Consider the following 25,205-nt stretch of genomic DNA (forward strand, 5'->3'; position numbering starts at 1 on the left):
GCTTAACCCACAACGCACACAACTTTTTCACAAGCGAGATTTTTTTTTGATTCCTTTTTTCCGGAATGGGATGGAAAAATCTGGGTTTCCAAATATATCAGAAATTCTAGTTTTTTCGCCCAAATTCTCAAAATGAATTTTGAATTCAAATATTTTTAAAGTCTAAATTTTTAGTTTAATCAAAAAATTAGATAAGTTATCAGAAATCTGGTCCAGTAGAAAAAAATATCAATACGAGTAGTTTGTCGTGGCCAGAATATAAAACTCAACATTTCTCTTTATATGCACTAACGGGTACTTGGCGTAGTGGTTAGCTCCTGCACTTCCACTTTTAGGTCTACAAATTGATTCTGTAGCTCCCTTTTTTTCTGCAAAATTATCCATGCGCCCGGGTTACGAACTTCTGGTTGACCCACTGACAGATGGGTCCTGCGCAAATTAGCCTAATTACCTGGGTAGCCTAACATGTTGTTAGTATCCTACTAACTAGTGGCCCCACCCCTAAATTACCCATTAGACAGTAGGAGCCTCTTTATCTGATTGAGGGACACAAACTTGACAAGCTATTTCGTGTAATTAAATAAAGTTTAGTTGTGCATGTTTACTGTCCACCGGCGCTGGTGGGATGGATATGCGCCTGAGTGTTTTATTAACCAGTCCTGGGTTCGAACATCATCTAATTCATGTTTTAAAATTATATTTAAGGCCTTTTACGGGCAATTAAATAAATTGCAAGGAAGTTTTCTAAAAAAAACCGGCGTGCTAGGGTCACCCAACACTTGTGCACTCGTAGCCACTGACAGGTGAGCCTCCGGTAGGCTGGCCACGCCATGTGAGCAGGCCATACGTCTGGATACGAGAGGAAGCACCATATTTGCATGAGAACGCAAGTCGAATGACACAAACTTGTATTTTTTAAAGAATTTACACCAAACTGGACATCAAACGTAATTTTTATGACTTTCGGTGATATTACCTCGAAACAAAAATCCGTTAACTTGCACCTAGCCTGTCCCTTCGTGCACGTCTCTGGGCCAGTTGTCTAGCAGTAATAGTTTTTAACCGGCCGTTCGCCAGCTGATGTCAAAGATGACATCATCCGCATGTTTAGCCGTATCCATGCGCGCATCCGGCCATCCGGGCAGGGGACTGACGAAACAAGTGACGAATCTGTTCGTCAGCTACTACGTGTAGCGTACGCGCGTGGACGGAGATCACCGAAGCGCTGCTTTGATCACTGGCGAGGCTACGTGCGCGCGCTCCTCTTTATATACCTACGCACGCACACGGCGAGGACGGCATCGTTAAAATACAGGTATTTGCTCCCGTGTCCCGGCCGCTTTTCCTTCAGAAGACATGGCTGCTCCTGGCGCTGCTGCGGAGGTGGAGGTGGAGGTGGGAGATGGGGCGCTGGAGAGGGGCACCGGCGGCGGTGGCGGCAGGAGGAAGCCGCAGGGGTGGAAGTGCATGCCCTTCATCTTAGGTACGTTTCACAAGTTCAGTTCTACTACTAGATTTCATTTCCATATCTCTCGATCTGCTCTGGTTTTTTTCCTTTTCATTTCTACCTGCTGTGCGTGCGTGCATTTTATCTGGATCAAAGTTACAAGACTGTCAAATTTACAACTTAACATGCATTTATGAGCTAAATATGGTCAGTTTTGCTTGGGTTGAACCGTTGAAGGGACAGCAGGGGCTTTAGTCAGGTTTTACTTTCAGGTGCGTCTACCCTTGTATCACAAGTGGTCTGCCGGAAGTTAAGACTCAAAGAGTACAACACCAAAAGTCAGGATGAACGCATGAAAAGTACTCCCTTTGTTCCATGATATAAGACGTTTTTGCAAGCTAACATAGCTTACGAAAACTTCTTATATTATGGGACGGAGGGAGTAGCTCCGTACGGCACACTGGCATTGTTCTTCATATGAGTAGACTCAAAATAAACCTATTCTTTATACCCTACAAAGAAATTGGTCGATGGTTACGCGTTCATCCTCATAGATTACCTCTTGAGCTCCGATTATCTCTTGAGCTACCAGCAAAATCATCATCCATTCACAATCTTTTGGTTAGCTGATTCGTTTGATTTATTTACTATGGTACTTTTGATTTGTACAGAGTTACAGGGTACAGTGACACAAGTGCCAATTTTCAATAATAGTGCACAATATTTTAACATCCATAGCACCGCACGCCTATTTAGTTAGTATAGAGTAAGTGGTTGGTAAGACAGTTTTATCTTAAGTCTTGCATGCAATTTAGATATGTCTGGAATGGTTTTATCTTAGCCTTATCTTCAATAACTACATATTTTCTAAATATGTGTTGAGACATATTACACTAAGAGATCATCTTTTAAATAAGAGAAGACAAGCTCTTTCTTCTGATTTCTCTCTCCTCCATCTTAACATTTATTCTACATGGCACCCTTAAGATAGCACCGTTGGACATGCCCTTAGAAAGTCATCGTGTCAGTGTGTCAAACTATAATTAATACTACCGTAGTAATTGTACTTGTCAATGTCAGACTAGGGATTATTCTGTTTGGTTAGCTATTGTAAGTCGGCTTGCTTGTACGTGAGCTTCATATGGACTCGGGTCTTGCTAGCTTTGATAGTTCGTGTAGACTTAGGTACATAGCAGCAAGTCGTGGCTTCGTATATACTAGAGGCTAATGCGCGTTTCACCGCATCATTCTTCCTTCATGAGATTAACCCTTTTGTTCTTTAATTGGCTATTATTATCTGTTGTTTCGTTTTGGATTGTAGTCTATGTTAGCTTGTTTTTTTGCAAATAAAGGGGTTTTAATTATGCCTTGACAGTTTTTTTTCATATATCTTGTTGGGTTGTTGATGCAAACGATATTTGTTCTGGGGAGAGTGGAGATGTTAGGTGCGTGGTTGGAGTCCTTACACCCATTTCGGCTTCGCTGGTGGTTGTGTGACCTACTTGAGAGTTCTTATTTCACATTGAAACCGTGTAAATGTTGTAACAATGCTCACATGGGCCGGGCCATGAAGCTTTGGCTCGCTCGGCTCGAACTCCCTGCTCCACTTGCTACCTTCAGGTTTTTTCCCCGTTCATTCCACTGCTAGGTCAGAAAAACAGGCTACATATTTTTTATTAAAAAAGTTCATTAAATCAAAAGAAGTTCACATATTTTGAAAGATTTTGGATTTTAAAATGTGTTTTGAACTAAAAAACATGAATTTTAATAATATAATGGATGTCAAATAATGTTGGCGAATTTGGGAAAGATCCACAAATTTAAAAAATCATATACTTTAAAAATATTTGTGAACTTTAAAATTATTCATAAATTGTAAAAATGTTTGTGAATTCCAAAAAATGTTCTTAGTTTCTTAAATGTTCAAGACTTTAATAAATACTCATGAATTAACATGTGAAAAAATAAAATGAAACAATAAACAAAAACACGAAAAGAAATAACAGGAAAAAACAAAAGAAAAATTATTAAAACATGCGAAGAACACAAAAAGAAAGAAAAAATAAAAATAATCAGGCAATACCTTCTCAAACTAACCGCCCCAACGACACACACCCTTACACGAAGGGTTCATAGCATTCCCATAGCCCCCTATGCACATTGCTTCAAATCTAGGGAGATTAGTATCCTATAATAGATATACACGTGAGGTTGCCTGAGTTTTGTACGGTGAGTTGAGATATTGAGAATAAAAGAACAAATGGCAAGATACAAGCCCTTGGCAAAAGTTTTGTGCATGTGTATTTGTCTACTTTAATGTGATTGATCTTGAGGGCGACATCCACATAAATGAGTGTCTGACATTTTGTTCCTATGCAGCAATCGCTACATTTGAGAATGTCGGGTCACTTGGGGTGGTAGCAAATTTGACGGTCTATCTTGTGAAGCGATTCAATTTTGGGCAGCTCACAGCAATAAACACTACCAGCATTTTCTTCGGCACGTTGAACTTCGCGCCGTTGCTAGGTGCCTTCATCTCTGACGCCTACTTGGGAAGGTTCAGAACCCTTGCCTACGGGTCCTTCTTTAGCCTCCTGGTATGTCTATGCCACGGTCAAAGCTCGTTTATCAGCTTTGTTTCACCTTCTTGTATTAGCAAAAAGGAAGATAATTTTTTTGGGGGACAACTGGCCTCCCGTTGATTTCCATTAAAGAAACCACTAGAAGTTTTACAAAACGGTCAAAATAAAAAAGGTAGAAAAAAATCAGCCACCAAGGAACTATGTGCGTGTGTTTGGGCACCCCCCAAACACCCCTAGAGTTGCCTTAAAAGATTTACATAAAACATCGCCGGCCTCATAGCCAGCCAGCTAGCCAGCAAAATCGTGCAGCAAGCCACTAGCAATAGAAAAACTCCAAAAAGTACAAACACACAACACAAAACAGAGTCATGTGGAAACAATACTAGAAGATAGCATCCGCCCTTCAATTCTCCTCGCCACTGGTGCCCAGAAATGCCTTCAAACCTACTCCTCCCGGATCACGTCTTCAATCATTTGGACACCTTCTTTGAATAATCGTCTGCCTTGTCCCTTTTGAACAAACGCCCAAGAGTAAATGAAATTGCACAAGTAGAACACTCACCAGCAAGATCATTAAAAAATTTATTGCTAAAACAAGTATTTTTTCTAGTTTTCCAAATCGCCTAGCACATTGCAAGAGCCCCCACTAAGAATCAAGCCTCTTTGTTCTTTAGGAAAAGGTGTATCCATCCACAAATAAATTCCTAATAAATATGACACTCCAATAGGAGTTCTCTTAATCTTTAAGATGTTCCTTTTTAGTAGTAGCCAAAGGTAAATTATGATCTTCAAGGGTATTTCCAGCTTCCAAAACTGTTTGTAGTGTACCATCTCATTTTCACTGAACTGCAGATAAAGGGATCTCAGAGGGAATTTTCGTAAATCCAGTTTCCAAACCACTATATCCTCACTGGCATTCAGAGTGACCTCATGAAGTTTTCCCAAATCCCCCCAGCAAAGTCATTCTGAACTGATTCTCTTTTGAGAAGGTAACATTGTACAGTTTTGGAAATTTGATGTACAAAGGTCCTCCTCTTATGCACTAATCTTACCAAAAGAGTGTTCTTGCACTATTACAAACCAATCTTCTTGTGTTTGTTGGAAGATGTGATTAACCCCACTTGCTAAAAATGTGACCCACAGAAGCTTTATCTCCATATGAGACAAAGTATGCCTCTGCAAATACTTTATGTACGAGGCATGTTGCCATCTTCTTGTCGTCGTCTCTAGTTTCTAGATCCACTTGGATAACAAGTTACCATTCATTGTTTTTAAATCTAGAATCCCAAATCTTCCACATTCCTTAGGCGAGCTGATAGAAGGTCAGTCGATAAGATGATATTTGTTGGGGAACGTAGCAGAAATTCAAAATTTTCTACGCATCACCAAGATCAATCTATGGAGTAATCTAGCAACGAGGGGAAGGGGAGTGCATCTACATACCATTGTAGATCGCGATGCGGAAGCGTTGCAAGAACGCGGATGAAGGAGTCGTACTCGTAGCGATTCAGATCGCGGTTGATTCCGATCTAAGCACCGAAGAACGGTGCCTCCGCGTTCAACACACGTGCAGCCCGGTGACGTCTCCCACGCCTTGATCCAGCAAGGAGAGAGGGAGAGGTTGAGGAAGACTCCGTCCAGCAGCAGCACGACGGCGTGGTGGTGGTGGAGGAGCGTGCCAATCCCGCAGGGCTTCGCCAAGCACCGCGGGAGAGGAGGAGGAGGGAGAGGGGTAAGGCTGCGCCGAAAGAGAGACGTTCTCATGTCTTGGGCAGCCCCAAACCTCAACTATATATAGGGGGGGGGGGATGGGGCAGCGCCCCCTCTAGGGTTCCCACCCCAAGGGGTCGCGGCCAGCCCTAGATCCCATCCAAGGGGTGCGGCCAAGGGGAGGAGAGGGGGGGGGGCGCCACTAGGGTGGGCCTTAAGGCCCATCTGGACCTAGGGTTTGCCCCCTCCCACTCTCCCATGCGCCTTGGGCCTTGGTGGGGGGGCGCACCAGCCCACCTGGGGCTGGTCCCCTCCCACACTTGGCCCACACAGCCTCCTGGGGCTGGTGGCCCCACTTGGTGGACCCCCGGGACCCTCCCGGTGGTCCCGGTACATTACCGATAACACCCGAAACTTTTCCGGTGACCAAAACAGGACTTCCCATATATAAATCTTTACCTCCGGACCATTCCGGAACTCCTCGTGACGTCCGGGATCTCATCCGGGACTCCGAACAACATTCGGTAACCACGTACATACTTTCCCTGTAACCCTAGCGTCATCGAACCTTAAGTGTGTAGACCCTACGGGTTCGGGAACCATGCAGACATGACCGAGACGTTCTCCGGTCAATAACCAACAGCGGGATCTGGATACCCATGTTGGCTCCCACATGTTCCACGGTGATCTCATCGGATGAACCACGATGTCGGGGATTCAATCAATCCCGTATGCAATTCCCTTTGTCTAACGGTATGTTACTTGCCCGAGATTCGATCGTCGGTATCCTGATACCTTGTTCAATCTCGTTACCGGCAAGTCTCTTTACTCGTTCCGTAACTCACATCATCCCGTGATCAACTCCTTGGTCACATTGTGCACATTATGATGATGTCCTACCGAGTGGGCCCAGAGATACCTCTCCGTTTACACGGAGTGACAAATCCCAGTCTCGATTCGTGCCAACCCAACAGACACTTTCGGAGATACCTGTAGTGCACCTTTATAGCCACCCAGTTACGTTGTGACGTTTGGTACACCCAAAGCATTCCTACGGTATCCGGGAGTTGCACAATCTCATGGTCTAAGGAACTGATACTTGACATTAGAAAAGCTCTGAGCAAACGAACTACACGATCTTGTGCTAGGCTTAGGATTGGGTCTTGTCCGTCACATCATTCTCCTAATGATGTGATCCCGTTATCAACGACATCCAATGTCCATGGTCAGGAAACCGTAACCATCTATTGATCAACGAGCTAGTCAACTAGAGGCTTACTAGGGACATGGTGTTGTCTATGTATCCACACATGTATATGAGTTTCCTATCAATACAATTCTAGCATGGATAATAAACGATTATCATGAACGAGGAAATATAATAATAACCAATTTATTATTGCCTCTAGGGCATATTTACAAGAGTCTCCCACTTGCACTAGAGTCAATAATCTAGTTCACATCACCATGTGATTAACATTCACAGGTCATATCACCATGTGACCAACATCTAAAGAGTTTACTAGAGTCAACAATCTAGTTCACATCACTATGTGATTAACACTCAATGAGTTCTGGTTTGATCATGTTATGCTTGTGAGAGAGGTTATTAGTCAACGGGTCTGAACCTTTCAGATCCGTGTGTGCTTTACGAATATCTATGTCATCTTGTGGATGCTACCACGCGCTACTTGGAGCCATTTCAAGTAATTGCTCTACTATACGAATCCGGTTTACTACTCAGAGTCATCCGGATTAGTGTCAAAGTTCGCATCGACGTAACCCTTTACGACGAACTCCTTTTCACCTCCATAATCGAGAAAATCCTTAGTCCACTGGATACTAAGGATAAGTTCGACCGCTGTCATGTGATCCATTCCCGGATCACTATTGTACCCCTTGACCAACTCATGGCAAGGCACACTTCATGTGCGGTACACAACATAGCATACTGTAGAGCCTACGTCTGAAGCATAGGGGACAACCTTCGTCCTTTCTCTCTCTTCTGCTGTGGTCAGGTCTTGAGTCTTACTCAATACTCACACCTTGTAACACAGCCAAGAACTCCTTCTTTGCTGATCTATTTTGAACTCTTTCAAAATCATGTCAAGGTGTGCGTTCTTTGAAAGTATCATCAGGCGTCTTGATCTATCTCTATAGATCTTGATGCCCAATATGTAAGCAGCTTTATCCAGGTCTTCCTTTGAAAAACTCCTTTCAAACAACCCTTTATGCTTTCCAGAAATTTTACATCATTTCGGATCAACAATATGTCATTCACATATACTTATCAGAAATGTTGCAGCGCTCCCACTCACTTTATTGTAAATACAAGTTTCTAACAAACTTTGTATAAACCCAAAAAACTTTGATCACTTCATCAAAGCGTATATTCTGGCTCCGAGATGCTTGCTCTAGTCCATGGAAGGATCGCTGGAGCTAGCATACCTTTTAGCATCCTTAGGATCGACAAAACCTTTCTGATTGTATCACATACAACCTTTCCTTACGAAAACTGGTAAGAAAACTTGTTTTGACATCCATCTGCCAGATATCATAAATGCAGCTAATGCTAACATGATTCCGACGGACTTAAGCATCGCTACGGATGAGAAAATCTCATCGTAGTCAACTCCTTGAACTTGTGGAAATACTCTTTGCCACAAGTCGAGCTTCATAGACGGTAACATTACCGTTCACGTCCGTCTTCTTCTCAAAGTTCCATTTATCTCGGATTTCATGGCTTCTAACCATTTGTCGGAATATGGGCCCACCATCGCTTCTCCATAGCTCATAGGTTCATCGTTGTCCAACAACATGACTTCCAAGACAGGATCACGTACTACTCTGAAGTATTACGCATCCTCGTCGTCCTACGAGGTTTGGTAGTGACTTGATCCGAAGTTTCATGATCACTATCATAAGCTTCCACTTCAATTGGTGTAGGTGCCACAGGAACAACTTCCTGTGCCCTGCTACACACTAGTTGAAGTGACGGTTCAATAACCTTATCAAGTCTCCACCATCCTCCCACTCAATTCTTTCGAGAGAAACTTTTCCTCGAGAAAGGACTCGTTTCTAGAAGCAATTACTTTTGCTTCCAGATCTGAAATAGGAGGTATACCCAACTGTTTTGGGTATTCTATGAAGACGCATTTATCCGCTTTGGGTTCGAGCTTATCAGCCTGAAACTTTTTCACATAAGCATCGCAGCCCCAAATTTTTAAGAAACGACAACTTAGGTTTCTCTAAACGGTGTCGTATCAACGGAATTGCGTGGTTCCCTATTTTAAAGTGAATGCGGTTGTCTCTAATGCCTAACCCATAAACGATAGTGGTAATTCGATAAGAAACATCATGGTGTGCACCATATCCAATAGGGTGCAGTTATGATGTTCGGACACACCATCACTCTATGGTGTTCCAGGCGGTATTAATTGTGAAACACTTTCCACAATGTCTTAATTGTGTGCCAAACTCGTAACTTAGATACTCATCTCTACGATCATATCACAGACATTTTATCCTCTTGTCACGACGATCTTCAACTTCACTCTGAAATTACTTGAACCTTTCAATAATTCAGACTTGTGTTTCATCAAGTAAATACACTCAGCATCTACTCAAATCATCTATGAAGTAAGAACATAACGATATCCACTGCATGCCTCAGCACTCATTGGACTGCACACATCAAAATGTATTACATCCAACAAGTTGCTCTCTTGTTCCATCTTACTGAAAACGAGGCTTTTCAGTCATCTTGCCCATGTGGTATGATTTGCATGTCTCAAGTGATTCAAAATCAAGTGAGTCCAAACGATCCATCTGCATGGAGTTTCTTCATGCATATATACCAATAGACATGGTTCGCATGTCTCAATCTTTTCAAAAACGAGTGAGTCCAAAGATCCATCTACATGGAGCTTCTTCATGCGTTCTATACCAATATGACTCAAATGGCAGTGCCACAAGTATGTGGAACTATCATTACTATTTTATATCTTTTGGCACGAACATGTGTATCACTACGATCGAGATTCATTTTAGGTGCAAGACCATTGAAGGTATTATTCAAATAAACAGAGTAATCGTTATTCTCCTTAAATGAATAACCGTATTGCGATAAACATAATCCAATCATGCTCAACGCAAACACCAAATCTCGATGGTAGAGGGAGCATGCGATGCTTGATCACATCAACCTTGGAAACACTTCCAACACATATCGTCATCTCACCTTTAGCTAGTCTCCGTTTATTCCGCAGCTTTTATTTCGAGTTACTAACACTTAGCAACCGAACCGGTATCTAATACCCTTGTGCTGCTAGGAGTACTAGTAAAGTACACATTCATATAACGTATATCCAATATACTTCTGTCGACCTTGCCTGCCTTCTCATCTACCAAGTATCTAGGGTAGTACTGCTTCAGTGACCGTTCCCCTCATTACAGAAGCACTTAGTCTCGGGTTTGGGTTCAACCTTGGGATTCTTCACTAGAGCAGCAAACGACTTGCTGTTTCATGAAGTATCCCTTTTGCCCTTGCCCTTCTTAAACTAGTGGTTTTACTAACCATCAACAATTGATGCTCCTTCTTGATTTCTACTCTCGCGGTGTCAAACATCGCGAATAGCTCAAGGATCATCATAACTATCCCTGATATGTTATAGTTCATCACGAAGCTCTACTAGCTTGGTGGCAGTGACTATGGAGAACTATCACTATCTCATCTGGGAGATTAACTCCCACTCGATTCAAGTGATTGTAGTACTCAGACAATCTGAGCACATGCTCAACGATTGAGCTTTTCTCCCTTAGTTTGCAGGCTTAAGAAACTTGTCAGAGGTCTCATACCTCTTGACGTGGGCACTAGTCTGAAATCCCAATTTCAGTCTTCGGAACATCTCATATGTTCTGCGACGTTTCAAAAAAACCGTCTTTGGTGCCATAATTCTAAACCGTTAGCATTACGCACTGAACTATCACGTAGTCATCAAAACGTGTATGTCAGATGTTTCGCAACATCTACAGATGACGCTGAGGTTCAGCACACCGAGCGGTGCATTAAGGACATAAGCCTTCTGTGCAGCAATGAGGACAATCCTCAGTTTACGGACCCAGTCCGTATAATTGCTACTACCAACTTTCAACTAAATTTTCTCTAGGAACATATCTTAAACAGTAGAACTAAAGCGCAAGCTATGACATAATTTGCAAAGACCTTTTGACTATGTTCATGATAATTGAGTTCATCTGATTAATGAACTCCCACTCAGATAGACATCCCTCTAGTCATCTAAGTGATACATGATCCGAGTCAAACTAGGCCGTGTCCGATCATCACGTGAGACGGACTAGTCATCATCGGTGAACATCTCCATGTTGATCGTATCTACTATACGACTCATGTTCGACCTTTCGGTCTCTTGTGTTCCGAGGCCATGTCTGTACATGCTAGGCTCGTCAAGTCAACCTAAGTGTTTCACATATGTTCCGAGGCCATGTCTGTACATGCTAGGCTCGTCAACACCCGTTGTATTCGAACGTTAGAATCTATCACACCCGATCATCACGTGGTGCTTCAAAACAACGAACCTTCGCAACGGTGCACAGTTAGGGGGAACACTTCTCTTGAAATTTTAGTGAGGGATCATCTTACTTACTACCGTCGTTCTAAGCAAATAAGATGCATAACATGATAAACATCACATGCAATCAAATAGTGACATGATATGGCCAATATCATTTTGCTCCATTGATCTCCATCTTCGGGGCACCATGATCATCTTCGTCACCGGCATGACACCATGATCTCCATCATCATGATCTCCATCATTGTGTCTTTATGAAGTTGTCACGCCAATGATTACTTCTACTTCTATGGCTAACGCGCTTAGCAATAAAGTAAAGTAATTTACATGGCGTTATTCAATGACACACAGGTCATACAAAAATAAAGACAACTCCTATGGCTCCTGCCGGTTGTCATACTCATCGACATGCAAGTCGTGATTCCTATTACAAGAATATGATCAATCTCATACATCACATATATCATTCATCACATCTTCTGGCCATATCACATCACATAGCACATGCTGCAAAAACAAGTTAGACGTCCTCTAATTGTTGTTGCAAGTTTTTACGTGGCTTGTATAGGTTTCTAGCAAGAACGTTTCTTTCCTACGTAAAACCACAACGTGATATGCCAATTTCTATTTACCCTTCATAAGGACCCTTTCCATCGAATCCGTTCCGACTAAAGTGGGAGAGACAGACACCCGCTAGCCACCTTATGCAACTAGTGCATGTCAGTCGGTGTAACCTGTCTCACGTAAGCGTACGTGTAAGGTCGGTCCGGGCCGCTTCATCCCACAATGCCGCCGAAACAAGATAAGACTAGTAGCGGCAAGAAGAATTGGCAACATCGACGCCCACAACTACTTTGTGTTCTACTCGTGCATAGAAACTACGCATAGACCTAGCTCTCATACCACTGTTGGGGAACGTAGCAGAAATTCAAAATTTTCTACGCATCACCAAGATCAATCTATGGAGTAATCTAGCAACGAGGGGAAGGGGAGTGCATCTACATACCATTGTAGATCGCGATGCGGAAGCGTTGCAAGAACGCAGATGAAGGAGTCGTACTCGTAGCAATTCAGATCGCGGTTGATTCCGATCTAAGCACCGAACAGTGCCTCCGCGTTCAACACACGTGCAGCCCGGTGACGTCTCCCACGCCTTGATCCAGCAAGGAGAGAGGGAGAGGTTGAGGAAGACTCCGTCCAGCAGCAGCACGACAGCGTGGTGGTGGTGGAGGAGCGTGCCAATCCTGCAGGGCTTCGCCAAGCACCGCGGGAGAGGAGGAGGAGGGAGAGGGGTAAGGCTGCGCCGAAAGAGAGACGTTCTCATGTCTTGGGCAGCCCCAAACCTCAACTATATATAGGGGGGGATGGGGCAGCGCCCCCTCTAGGGTTCCCACCCCAAGGGGTGGCAGCCAGCCCTAGATCCCATCCAAGGGGTGTGGCCAAGGGGAGGAGAGGGGGGGGGCGCCACTAGGGTGGGCCTTAAGGCCCATCTGGACCTAGGGTTTGCCCCCTCCCACTCTCCCATGCGCCTTGGGCCTTGGTGGGGGGGCGCACCAGCCCACCTGGGGCTGGTCCCCTCCCACACTTGGCCCACGCAGCCTCCTGGGGCTGGTGGCCCCACTTGGTGGACCCCCGGGACCCTCCCGGTGGTCCCGGTACATTACCGATAACACCCGAAACTTTTCCGGTGACCAAAACAGGACTTCCCATATATAAATCTTTACCTCCGGACCATTCCGGAACTCCTCGTAACGTCCGGGAACTCATCCGGGACTCCAAACAACATTCGGTAACCACGTACATACTTTCCCTATAACCCTAGCGTCATCGAACCTTAAGTGTGTAGACCCTACGGGTTCGGGAACCATGCAGACATGACCGAGACGTTCTCCGGTCAATAACCAACAGCGGGATCTGGATACCCATGTTGGCTCCCACATGTTCCACGATGATCTCATTGGATGAACCACGATGTCGGGGATTCAATCAATCCCGTATGCAATTCCCTTTGTCTATCGGTATGTTACTTGCCCGAGATTCGATCGTCGGTATCCCGATACCTTGTTCAATCTCGTTATCGGCAAGTCTCTTTACTCGTTCCGTAACTCACATCATCCCGTGATCAACTCCTTGGTCACATTGTGCACATTATGATGATGTCCTACCGAGTGGGCCCAGAGATACCTCTCCGTTTACACGGAGTGACAAATCCCAGTCTCGCTTCGTGCCAACCCAACAGACACTTTCGGAGATACCTATAGTGCACCTTTATAGCCACCCAGTTACGTTGTGACGTTTGGTACACCCAAAGCATTCCTACGGTATCCGGGAGTTGCACAATCTCATGGTCTAAGGAACTGATACTTGACATTAGAAAAGCTCTGAGCAAACGAACTACACGATCTTGTGCTAGGCTTAGGATTGGGTCTTGTCCATCACATCATTCTCCTAATGATGTGATCCCGTTATCAACGACATCCAATGTCCATGGTCAGGAAACCGTAACCATCTATTGATCAACGAGCTAGTCAACTAGAGGCTTACTAGGGACATGGTGTTGTCTATGTATCCACACATGTATCTGAGTTTCCTATCAATACAATTCTAGCATGGATAATAAACGATTATCATGAACGAGGAAATATAATAATAACCAATTTATTATTGCCTCTAGGGCATATTTCCAACAATATTTATTTAGCTCTTTAGTTTCTTATTGTATCATTCTAGCTCTATGATGGTCCCATATCTTCTCTAGTACTTTTCGAACTTCAAACAAGGTGGGCATATATAGAAGAATGTTTCTTAGACAAGCATTAATCAAATAGCCATGTCACCAATAGAAAGAATCCCCTTTTTCCAATTGCGCAACTTTTTCTCAATAGTTTCTTCAACATGGATCCATTAATAATTGTTGAATCTTTTGTTACCAACAGGCATGCCCAAGCATTGAAAATGTAGCTTCCCCACATTGCAAATGATGATATCACTATAGGCATCTTTTTTATCTGCAACATCTCCCAGGCAATAAATCTCACTTTTGCGAAAAAGTATTTTAAGCCTCGAGACTTGTTCAAATATGCACAAAATGAACTTTAAGTTCTTCGCACTCTCAAAATCATCCTCAATTAGAAGAATTGGCATTTTCAGCATATTGTAAAATAGCTAACACATTATCCCCCATATAAGGAACAAGTTCTCAAGTCAATCAATTTCATCTACTCTTGTTGTGAGCATTACCTGCCCGTCAACAATGATATCAAACAACAAATGTGGCAACAGATCTCCCTGTCTCACTCCTCTGTAAGCTGGGAGTAGGGCCCAATCTTATCATTTACTTTAATTGTCACCCTACCACGAACTACAAGTTTCATCATCCACTCACACCATTTATGACCAAAACCTTTAGCCAACATTATTTGGTATAGAAAAGGCCATTTGACCTTGTCATATTCCTTTTTAAAAGTAAGTTATCAGCAGAATCCCACTTTGTTTCTACCTACAGACTTCATAAAGCACAACAACACCTTATACTACGTAACTACCACTCAAGAAGCTTGTTTGAGAATCAAAAATCACTTTCTAAATTATCGAACCCGACCTTTTTGCTACAAGTTTTGAGAATATTTTATAACTCGCATTAGGAAAAAATATGGGCATGAAATTACTAATCATAGGAGCATTAGGCACTTTAGTTATCAATGAATGACACCATGATTGAATCTTTCCACATCCAATTTGAAGCAAACGCGAGATTAATCATCATTGTCAAAATAAGTCCAACAAATGAATGGAATAACCAAAGTTGTTGATTGATTAATATGACAAATGGCATGTCCATAGAACATGAGTCAATGATGAACAATTTATCTGCTTATTACCACAACAAAACTTGATACATCAGCACAGGAAATTTATTTACTTGGTTAGCTGTTCCAAGTAATTACTATCACAAACTAAATTTTTTTGAACAACTGTACTGAATTTCCTACATGATATTCGCAAATAACATTAACTAATAATTTTTGCATTTCCCATAGTCTAATACGCGAATTTATTTGGTGCTACAACAGGGAATGCTAGGATTGACTTTGTCTGCATCAGTTCCAGCTTTCAAACTAGCAGACTGCAATCAAACAATTCAATCAGGTGAACATTGCAATAGTCCATCAACACTCCAACTGAGTGTGCTATACCTATCTTTATCATTTCTAATCATTGGCGGTGGAGCAATCCGACCATGCAGCTTGCCCTTTGGAGTAGACCAATTCGAGATGACTGATAAAAATAGTCAAAAAGGCCTAAATAGCTATTATAACTGGTATTATGGCACAACTACTATTGCCTTGGTGTTTTCTATGACTATTCTCGTCTACATTCAGGCTACCATCAGCTGGCCAATAGGATTTGGCATACCAACATTCTTCATGTTGTTGTCAATTATCATTTTATTTATGGGTACTAGACTTTATGTCCATGTACCACCAGAGGGAAGTATCTTCACTGGAATTGCTCAAGTTTTACTAGCATCATTTAAAAAGAGAAGACTCAAGCTTCCAAACTCGGACGATATAAGTCAGCAAGAGTTGTTGCTATTCAGCCCTCCCATGAGGGGCCATCGTATTTTCAGATTGCCACTTACTTCCCAGTTCAGGTAAACTAAAGAAGTAACCACAATGTTTATCAATAAAAAGTAGCCACAGTGGAAGTATCACAACACATCCACAAAGATAACATTTGATATCATCCATTCCAAACATTCCCATGTTTTCCGAAGGAAATAAATGAATAATCAAATTTTGTTGTTAATTTTTCTCATTAACTTATTAGCACCATCTGACAAGTTCGAGGACCTTTACAACTAGGGGTTAGAATAACACTATGTATATCCTTTTGAGGGACTATATCCGTATGCTCGACAACATCATCAAACAACTATTTACCAAGTCACTTGCGATAGTGTTTTTATAGGTTTAACGTCCATGTAGAGTGCTCGCTCCCTAAAAAAAATATAAGATCGTTCAGACCACTAGTCATCTAAGCAATCATATTTGTTTACAGATGGAGTACTTGCTAAAAGCATGTAGAATTCAGTATTGGTTAAAGTAAGCCATTTTGCTGCAAGTAAAGTGAGCGAAATTGCATTCTTATAATACAAATAACATGATAGGCATACAAAACAAAATATTAATAATTTCAAATAATCATATGCTAGATGCTAATGTATACCCACCATTTTATTGTCATTTGTTCTCAGGTTTCTTAACAAAGGTGCGATTTTAAGGGATGGTGATATAAATGACGATGGTTCCGCAAGAAATTCATGGGAGCTTTGCAGTATCCAACAGATAGAAGAGGTCAAATGTTTGATAAGAATTGTTCCTATTTGTATATCTGGCATCGTATGCTTCGTCGCGTTGGTTCAACAATACAGCTCTGCAAGCTTTCAAGCATTAACAATGGACTGTAACCTTGGAACACATTTTGAAATCCCTGCAGGCTCTGTTATATCCATATCCTTTATCGCCCTAACTGCATTCTTGCCGATTTATGACCGAATATTGGTACCTATAGCTAGAAGATTCACCGGAGTGGAAAGTGGAATTACACTTCTTCAGAGACAGGGTATAGGATTGGTGATTTCTCCCATATCAACGGTGGTAGCAGGGCTTGTTGAACACAAAAGGAGAAACTCAGCATTGTCTAATGGAGGAAAATCACCTATGTCAGTCTTTTGGCTTGCCCCCCAATTGATTTTAATGGGTATTGCTGATGCCTTCAATGCAGTTGGACAATTAGAATTCTATAATAAGCAGTTTCCAGAGCATATGCTAACCCTAGCAGGATCCCTCTTTTACGTTACTTTAGCTGGAGCGGGCTATTTGAGTGCTGCTATGACAAACATCACAAAAAAAGTGACTACCAGAGATGGCCACAGAAGCTGGATCGCAGACGATATTAATCTCGGCAAGCTTGACTATTACTTTTATTTAATTGCCTTCATGGGAGTACTGAACCTTTTCTACTTCCTCATATGCTCCCACTACTATCAATACAAATCCATTTCACACTATGCCGAGGAACCCATCAAAATACAGACCAAGGAAGAGGCAGAAGGAGCGATGGACCCCAGTAGAGATGCACCTAACAAGTAAATCTTGTACGGGATATTTGTCCCGCACACAGTATATACTTTGGAAAAGTTTCATCAGGTCTTCATGTTTTAGTACATGGCACATGACATTATTATCTTTTGAATGTGATGAAGAACAAGTGTGCCTTCTTTTAGTGAGGATGTATGACTGTTACCCAAGGAGTATCAACAAAGAGCTAAAATGTCTTCTGTATTTCAATCTCATGAAGTGCGAGTGTTTGGAACATAGTGAACCCAACAATTTTTTCTTTGTTCTGTAATAACTTAATCTTGGTGAAGCTTAATTAAGTCTGTTAGTATATGTTTGACACAGTTCACTGAAGTTTCGCCCTATATGCCCCTACGGATTGAACTTGCGTGCAAATTATAATAAAAGGCTTTTATAACTTGCTAGTTTACTTCACTGGAGGCATGGTCTGCACATTGTTGATTGGTTTCATCTAACTGTTTTAGGCCCTAGTCCGATCCTAAATGGTCTGTATGTAATATAAACATGTTTTTTGTGAACTAATACTATATACCTAAAATCATCACTACTTGTTTTAGCTTAATATGCACACATGCCACATTATTAAAGGCACATCACCACATGTATGGAGAAAGTTTTTCATGATTAGTTGGTCCCCACTACTTATATTTATCTCAGTATGCACACATCCCACCTCACCACACATGTCACTACAATACATAATACTACTAATTATATTCTATAAATATATTTCAATTATACAATAATCAAATACAATATATAATATGTATTTTAGTTTTAGTTCATGTAGTATTAATGTAAATATTGCGTATGACCAAATCTCATTGAGATATATTGCAACTGATTGCGTAGCAACACGAGGAATATATTACAGAGTAATCATGTTGAGGGTCTTCTGGGGAAATCCTATCCATCGCTCAATGCGTTAAATTGCCCCCATAAAGCTCGGTGTGCCAGTGCATCAAGTGTCCCTCATGGCTCCTCTAGCTACCTAGGAGGTTTGGTTGGGAAAGGAAGTTTACGTACGATACGTAACAAACTTACGTGAGTCTAGCAACGGATGAAAGAAATACCATACTCCTCTAACCCAATAACCATGACTCCAGACTCCATAGGTCTAGTATTTTATTTCAACACATGACATTTCATTTGGGTTATCACTTGTCCTTCTTCTCACCCTTGTCGACTGTGCCTCAGTGTTCACACAATGACAACATGTTTGAATGTTGTCAATCCTAAGACGTCTCTCTCTCGGCATATGATGATAAATCTACATTTTTTCTATGAGGTTTTGGCGAGGCATGCTTGCGTGGTTATATATGTTCTTTTCGTTTCTCATCCTGGTTTTGCCGAGGTGTTCGTTTTCAATCCGGATCGGCATTGTTATGAAACAAAGAAGGATCATGCGCTATTGATGAAGATTGCGCTCTAAATAGCATTTTTAAAATGGTTATCTCTACTCTTATAAAAAATTAAGTTGGTGATGATGGTATTCCTGCCATCTTGCAATATAGACTGTTCGATCTATATCTGACGGATAGAAAGCAAACTATGACAATTTTGCAGAAAGATACTTGTACCTCTCTCCACATTTGCAGATAAGGTCTTCCCCGTTCATCCTTATCTCCCACAACCTCATTGTTGAGCAATTAAAAAAGGAAGCCTCTGGAACAATCTGGCATGGTGGTCACTGCCGGCGTCGTCCATCCCCGTGTCTCCGCTCAGTCCGACCACCAATCACCACCACGCCCCACTCCTCCTCACCTTATCTCCCCTCTTTCTCGAGGTATCATTAGTTTTTACAATGAGATTACTCCCGCATGGGTCAATCACAACAGGTGTTTTATAAAAAAAATGCATCTTGATGTTCCGTGCAATGCACGGGCATCTTGCTAGTAATAGGTAAAATAACAACATATTCATATTTATTATACATATTTTTCTAATCTAATTCTATATATAACATGTTAAATTTAAAGTTAGGATTTAGAAGATATGAATATTTTAAAAAACATTTGATACGTATTGAGGGTTCATTAACCCAAATATCAAGGGGATTTCTGCAAACGCAAAAATCTGACTTAAAAGTTGCGTGGGGTTGATTAACGGAAATACCATGGAATTTTCTGAAAAAGAAAAAATCAGACTTCAAAGTGGTTGGCTACCAGAAACATGAGGGAGTTTTATGCAAAATAGCGTGATGGACCAACAATACCTATTTCCTTTATTAGTAGGTAATAGATTATTGAGAAAAATGTAGTTGTCCTGGCAACCTATATCATCGCGAACAGAACTAAGAACTAGCTGGGCTTCATTCAAAAAGAAAAAACATAGTTGAGCTTCTTTTTGGCAATCCTCTCTTCTCACGGCTGAACGAGGCCATGTTTTGTACCGCGGTGACTATTTCTCGCTTTATGCGAGAGTCCCTTCTGACTCGCTGAAGATCTTTCCATTACGACGAAGTTATCGGGCCAGCCCAATTTTCCTTTTTTCCGTTCGCGATCGCTTGCTGCGCTTCGTTCACTCGTTCGATAGACTGGTTTTCGATCGAGTTCCTTCGCTAGCTGAACTTCCTTTGTTGGTTTTGCTAGTTTTTTTTTCAATTTTTTTTCTTGTTTTCTCATTAGTTCTCCGGTTTTTATTTTTTTTAACATTTTCTCTTCATTTCTTCTCGTTTTTTTCTTTTCTTTGTTTTCACCAGTTTTCTTCCGCTTCTTCTCGCAAAAAAACACAGCAAAAAAGTGCGCGTAAGAGGACTCGAACTCGCGCCGCAATAATGCAGGAATTGGTTAGCGAACCACTACGCGAGTGATTGACAACAATGCAAACTATTTAAGAACCATCGTAGCCATGCTATTTATTAATTATTACACAGTAGCATAGATTTTTTAAAATTGTAAAGTTGATTTTTTATTAAAAAAAGTTCATCAATTTTTTTAAAAATGTTCACAAATTTTCAAAAATTTCACGAATTTGAAAAAAAAGTTCATCGAATTTGGAAAAAAAGTTTGTCGAAATTGGAAAAAGTTCATGGAATTTGAAAAAAAAGTTCACCGAATTTGAATAAGGTTCATCAAATTTGAAAAAGTTCAAAAATTTTGAAAAAATATTCATCCAATTTGAAAAGAAAGTTCATCATATTTAAAAAATCATCAAATTTGAAAACAAATCATGAATTTTCAGAAAAAAATTCAGTGCATTTAACAAAAAAAGAAAGAAAGAAAGAAAGAAATAATAAAAATGTCTGGAAACTGAATAGTGGAATAAAAATGTTCGGAAACTGAACAGTGGACTGGGAAAAATCGAGGAAGGTAATAAGGGCATGTACAGTGGTTGATAAGACTATTATCTTAAACCTTACATGCAATTTAGAGATGACAATAAATATATGTCTACAATGAATTATCTCTTAGCCTTATCTACAATAACTAGTTATTCCTAAAAACATAGTCAGACATATTGCGTTAAAAGATCATCTCTTAAATAAAAGAAGACAAGCCTCTCTTTTTACGAATTCTCTGTCGTCTACCTCAACATTTATCTATGTGACACTCCTAAGGTATCATCTTCGTACGTGTCCTAAATGGTAGAAAAGCAAGAATGCATGAAGTCGTCGGTCTAGCCTAGTATTTAGTGTTGTTGTCTTGGAACATTCGGGTTTGGATTCTATCGCCCGCATATTTTTTGGAGTGGTTTAAACAAAAGAAGAAGAAAAGTATATGGGCCGGACCAGCTTGGACGGCTTTAGGCGCCTGTTTGCAAAATGCACGCATGAACGCCATAGGGGCGGCCGTTTTGTATAAGTAGCTATTTTTTAGGAGCAACTAACAATGGAGTACTCCTTCGGGAGCCCCGTAAGGGTCACTTGGGGTGGGATGAGAGCACGCCACGTGCCGCCGCCACGTTCGCGCTTTGGGCCTTCTCTTTGATTTTTATTTTTTTATTTTTCTGCACGCGTTTTTTGCTTTTTAGATGGTTTCTTTTCCTGGTATTTTCGGCTTCTCCCTGTTCTTGTTTTTGCGCGAAAAACACGTTTTCTATTTTTTTCCAAGAGAGGCATGGATTTGCTTCCGCGAGAGGCATAATCGTGCCTCTTGGAAACGAAAAAAAACGCATTTTTTTCCTTCCATGAGAGGTACAATCGTGCCTCTCGAAAACCGAAAAAAACATGTTTTCTTTTGTTTCCTTCTGCAAGAGGCACGGATTTACTTCCGCGAGATGCACAGTCATGTCTCTTGGAAACAAAAAAATATGTGTTTTCTTTTTTTTGCAAGAGGCACAGATTAGCTTACAGATTTGCTTCTGTGAGAGGCATAGTCGTGCCTCTCGTAAATGAAAAAATGACTTTTTTTTCCTTCCACGAGAGGTACACATTTAATTCTCGTGAAGGCACGGATTTGCTTCTGCGAGAGGCACAGTGAAAAGAATCCAATGGTGAAACCGACTCAAGATTTGGACGCACGGTTTAAAGGTAAAATATTTTGAATAAACGGACATACGAAAAAAAGAAAAAATCGCAGGTTGTGACAAGTGATGCATATGCAGTCACCACTTATCACCAAGTTTGTGCTAGATATATCCATTTGAGGGACAAACTTTTTCGGACGGAGGGAGTAGTAATTTGGAGTTTTTTTAGGCAATGTACAACGTTTTTTTCCGCAAAAAAAATGTACAACGTTTTTTTAGAAGAAGGCAATGTACAGGGTATTTTTTGAATCTAAACACACTTTTCATTAATCAATAATGTTCATAGGCATACAACTAAGATCTGGTGGGTTTAACAGCCACACATGGCGCCCAAAACCCGGACCGAAAGCGTGCTTAGCAAGGCTATGCGCCTCATGATTTGTAGCTCTTCCCTCGAAGATGAAGGAGCAGTTGTTGATTGTTCTTGCTGTCTCCACAATCTCTTTAACAGTGCTTGCATACAGGCCACCAGTTTGCTTTTGAATATCATTAACCACCCCCTTGCAATCGGAGGCAACGATAACATGTGACAATTCTAGGTCCGTTGCTAAAGCAAGTGCTTCTCGGCAAGCAAGAGCTTCCAACGTAGCAGGATCTGTTATACCTGCTACTCTGATGCATGAAGACCCCAGATATGTTCCCGAAGTGTCACGGCAGACCGCACTGAAAGAGCCTTCCTTCTGGTTCCTAGCAACTGCGCCATCCACTTTGATCTTTACATGTCCAGGAGGAGGGGGAATCCATTTGGGAGCCACTCCCTGCTGGTTTGCCGCTGCAGCTGCTATGTATTCTTTGGCTTGCATTCTTCCAAGTCCCGGATATATCTGAAGATGAAGTTGTGAGTCAAAAGTGGGCTTTGGAAGATATTTTAATGCAGTGCTTGTCTCCTGGAATGCCAAAGCGCCCACAAAGTAACAGCCACCTGGACGAATTCTTTTGGAGATAACATGTCAATTAGTATAAATAACCACCTCTTCGCATCAGGCACCCTTGTGCTGTTCAAAGCTTCAACAAGATCAGCTTCCTCTAGCGCCCAAACACATCTGGCGACGATGCAATGTAGCATTGAGTGCTGCCATGAATCCTCAGAACTACATAGTCCACATCTGGTGCTCGTGGACATATTGCGATGGTGAAGAAGATCCGCTGTAGGGATTGAATGCTGAGCAAGTCTCCATAAGAAGATCTTTACTTTTGATGGCACATCTACCTTCCAAAGCTTCTCCCAGGATTTGCACTCTCTGTCACTATTTGAATTGGCAGACCGGCCTTCAAGACAAGCTTCCCTACTCATCTTAGTTTCAACCAGCATACGGTAGGCAGAGCGAACCCAGAAGACCCCGTTCTTTTCGTGCACCCATGACCAGAAATCGTCCAATTGTCTTGTACAAAGAGGTATAGACATTATGGCCTCGGCGTCGGTGGGAATAAAAACTTGATCAATTGTTTGTCTATCCCACTCTACACCCGGCAAAATTAATTCGCTAACAAGCTGGGGTGGGCTCGCGATTCTGCACATGATCGGTCTTATATTCGAAGGCCTCGGGACCCAATTGTGAGCCCAAATATTTGTTGACTGCTCGTCCCCAATGCGGTGAATCATCCCTTGTTTCATAACATCACGGCCTTCTAAGATCGCCCTCCATATTTGGGATGGCGCTGCTCCCAGTTCAGCCTCCAGAAAATCAGAATTTTGGTGGTATTTGGCTTTCAAGACCTGTGCAGTCTATCAAAATCCGGTAGGCCTGTCTAGCTAACAAGGCTAAGTTAAAATTTTTAACATCCCGAAAACCTAGCCCTCCGCAATTCTTTGGTCTTGTCATCGTACTCCACGATACCCAACTTGGTTTCCTTTTGCCTTCTTTACTTCCCCACCAAAACTTCCTTATCAATGAATTTAAGTGTTCGCTTAGACCTCGGGGAAGTTTAAAACAACACACTGAATAAACTGGGACAACTTGAGCTACTGATTTGATCAATACCTCTTTCCCCCCAGCTGAGAGAAGCTTTTCCAACCAACCCTTGATTTTGCTCCATACTCTGTCCTTTAAAAATTTGAAGGCTCCATTCTTGCTTGTGCCAACATCCGTAGGCATTCCCAAATACATGTATGTCAGAGACTCATTTGCTATGTTTAGGGCTGCCTTTACCTCAGCTCTCACAGAGTTGGGACACCCCTTGCTAGAAAATACCGAGGACTTTGCAAGATTGATTCTCTGACCAGATGCAAGGCAATAACTTTCCATCAATGAGGACAACTCGTTTGCTCCAGAAACACTGGCTTTAACAAACAGCAGGCTATCATCCGCGAAGAGCAGGTGGCTTACCGGGAGGAGCCACCCGAATTCCATTGAGCTGGGATGATTCATCTTGGGTTTTTAAGAGGCACGAAAGGCCCTCCGCTGCAAGTAAAAACAGGTAAGGAGAAATCAGGTCCCCTTGACGGATACCCCTTGAAGGAGCAAATTCATCAAGCTTTGAACCACTAAACAGAACCGAGAACTTTACTGAAGAAACCATTCTCATAACTATGTCAACCCAAGACGGAGCAAACCCCATCTGGGTCATAATAGCTCTGAGATACTCCCACTCCACACGATCATATGCTTTCATCATGTCCACCTTTACTGCACAGAATCTATTCCTCTGTGCTTTGCCCTCTTCATAAAATGTAGGCACTCATAGGCCGTGATAATATTATCCGTGATTAGGCGCCCTGGGACGAAAGCTGATTGCGCTTTTGATATTATTTCAGGCAGGATCTGCTTCAATCTATTTGACAATACTTTTGACGCAATCTTATAAAGCACATTACACAAGCTTATTGGACGAAACTGGGTTAAGTTTGTTGGATCTTTGAACTTCGGTATTAAGACAAGAATCGTTTCATTTATTACCTCGGGGCTCTCCTCGCCACGAAGAATGCGCAGGACCACATTTGTCACCTCAGAGCCGCATAGATCCCAATGCCTCTGGAAGAAATGTGTCGGATATCCATCTAGACCTGGGGCCTTTGTGGGATACATTTGAAATAGAGCTACCTTGACCTCGTCAGGTGTATAAGGTGATGTAAGCTTGTTATTCATCTCCGCCGTAACCTTGGCCGGGACCGCATTAAGCACCGTTTCCATCCCAGAAGTTCCCTCTGAAGTAAACAACTGTTGATAGAAACTGTTTGTTAAACCTGCCATCTCCCCCGGGTCATGGGTTATAGAACCATCCGATCGTTCAAGACTTCTGATCAGGTTCTTGTGCCTGCGCA

The 25,205-nt window shown here is 41.9% G+C and overlaps 1 protein-coding gene across 1 annotated transcript; it reads left to right on the forward strand.

The window, feature by feature from the left end:
• The first annotated feature begins 1,356 nt into the window (after nucleotides 1-1,356).
• LOC123075212 (protein NRT1/ PTR FAMILY 2.13) lies at nucleotides 1,357-17,488 on the forward strand. The gene is made up of 4 exons (XM_044497873.1): nucleotides 1,357-1,483; nucleotides 3,827-4,044; nucleotides 15,407-15,987; nucleotides 16,591-17,488. The coding sequence occupies exons 1-4, from the start codon at nucleotides 1,357-1,359 to the stop codon at nucleotides 17,486-17,488; spliced, it is 1,824 nt and encodes a 607-aa protein (XP_044353808.1).
• The last annotated feature ends 7,717 nt before the right edge of the window (nucleotides 17,489-25,205 follow it).

This window comes from Triticum aestivum, chromosome 3D, assembly GCF_018294505.1.
Source record: "Triticum aestivum cultivar Chinese Spring chromosome 3D, IWGSC CS RefSeq v2.1, whole genome shotgun sequence".
Taxonomy (NCBI): Eukaryota; Viridiplantae; Streptophyta; class Magnoliopsida; order Poales; family Poaceae; genus Triticum; species Triticum aestivum.

What these genes read in the sequence shown, in the direction of transcription:
- LOC123075212 (XM_044497873.1), top strand. Translation starts at nt 1,357, where the DNA reads ATGGCTGCTCCTGGCGCTGCTGCGGAGGTGGAGGTGGAGGTGGGAGAT. An exon ending in GTGCATGCCCTTCATCTTAG is followed by an intron (nt 1,484 to 3,826) that starts GTACGTTTCACA and finishes GTTCCTATGCAG; the next exon opens with CAATCGCTACATTTGAGAAT. An exon ending in CCACTTACTTCCCAGTTCAG is followed by an intron (nt 15,988 to 16,590) that starts GTAAACTAAAGA and finishes ATTTGTTCTCAG; the next exon opens with GTTTCTTAACAAAGGTGCGA.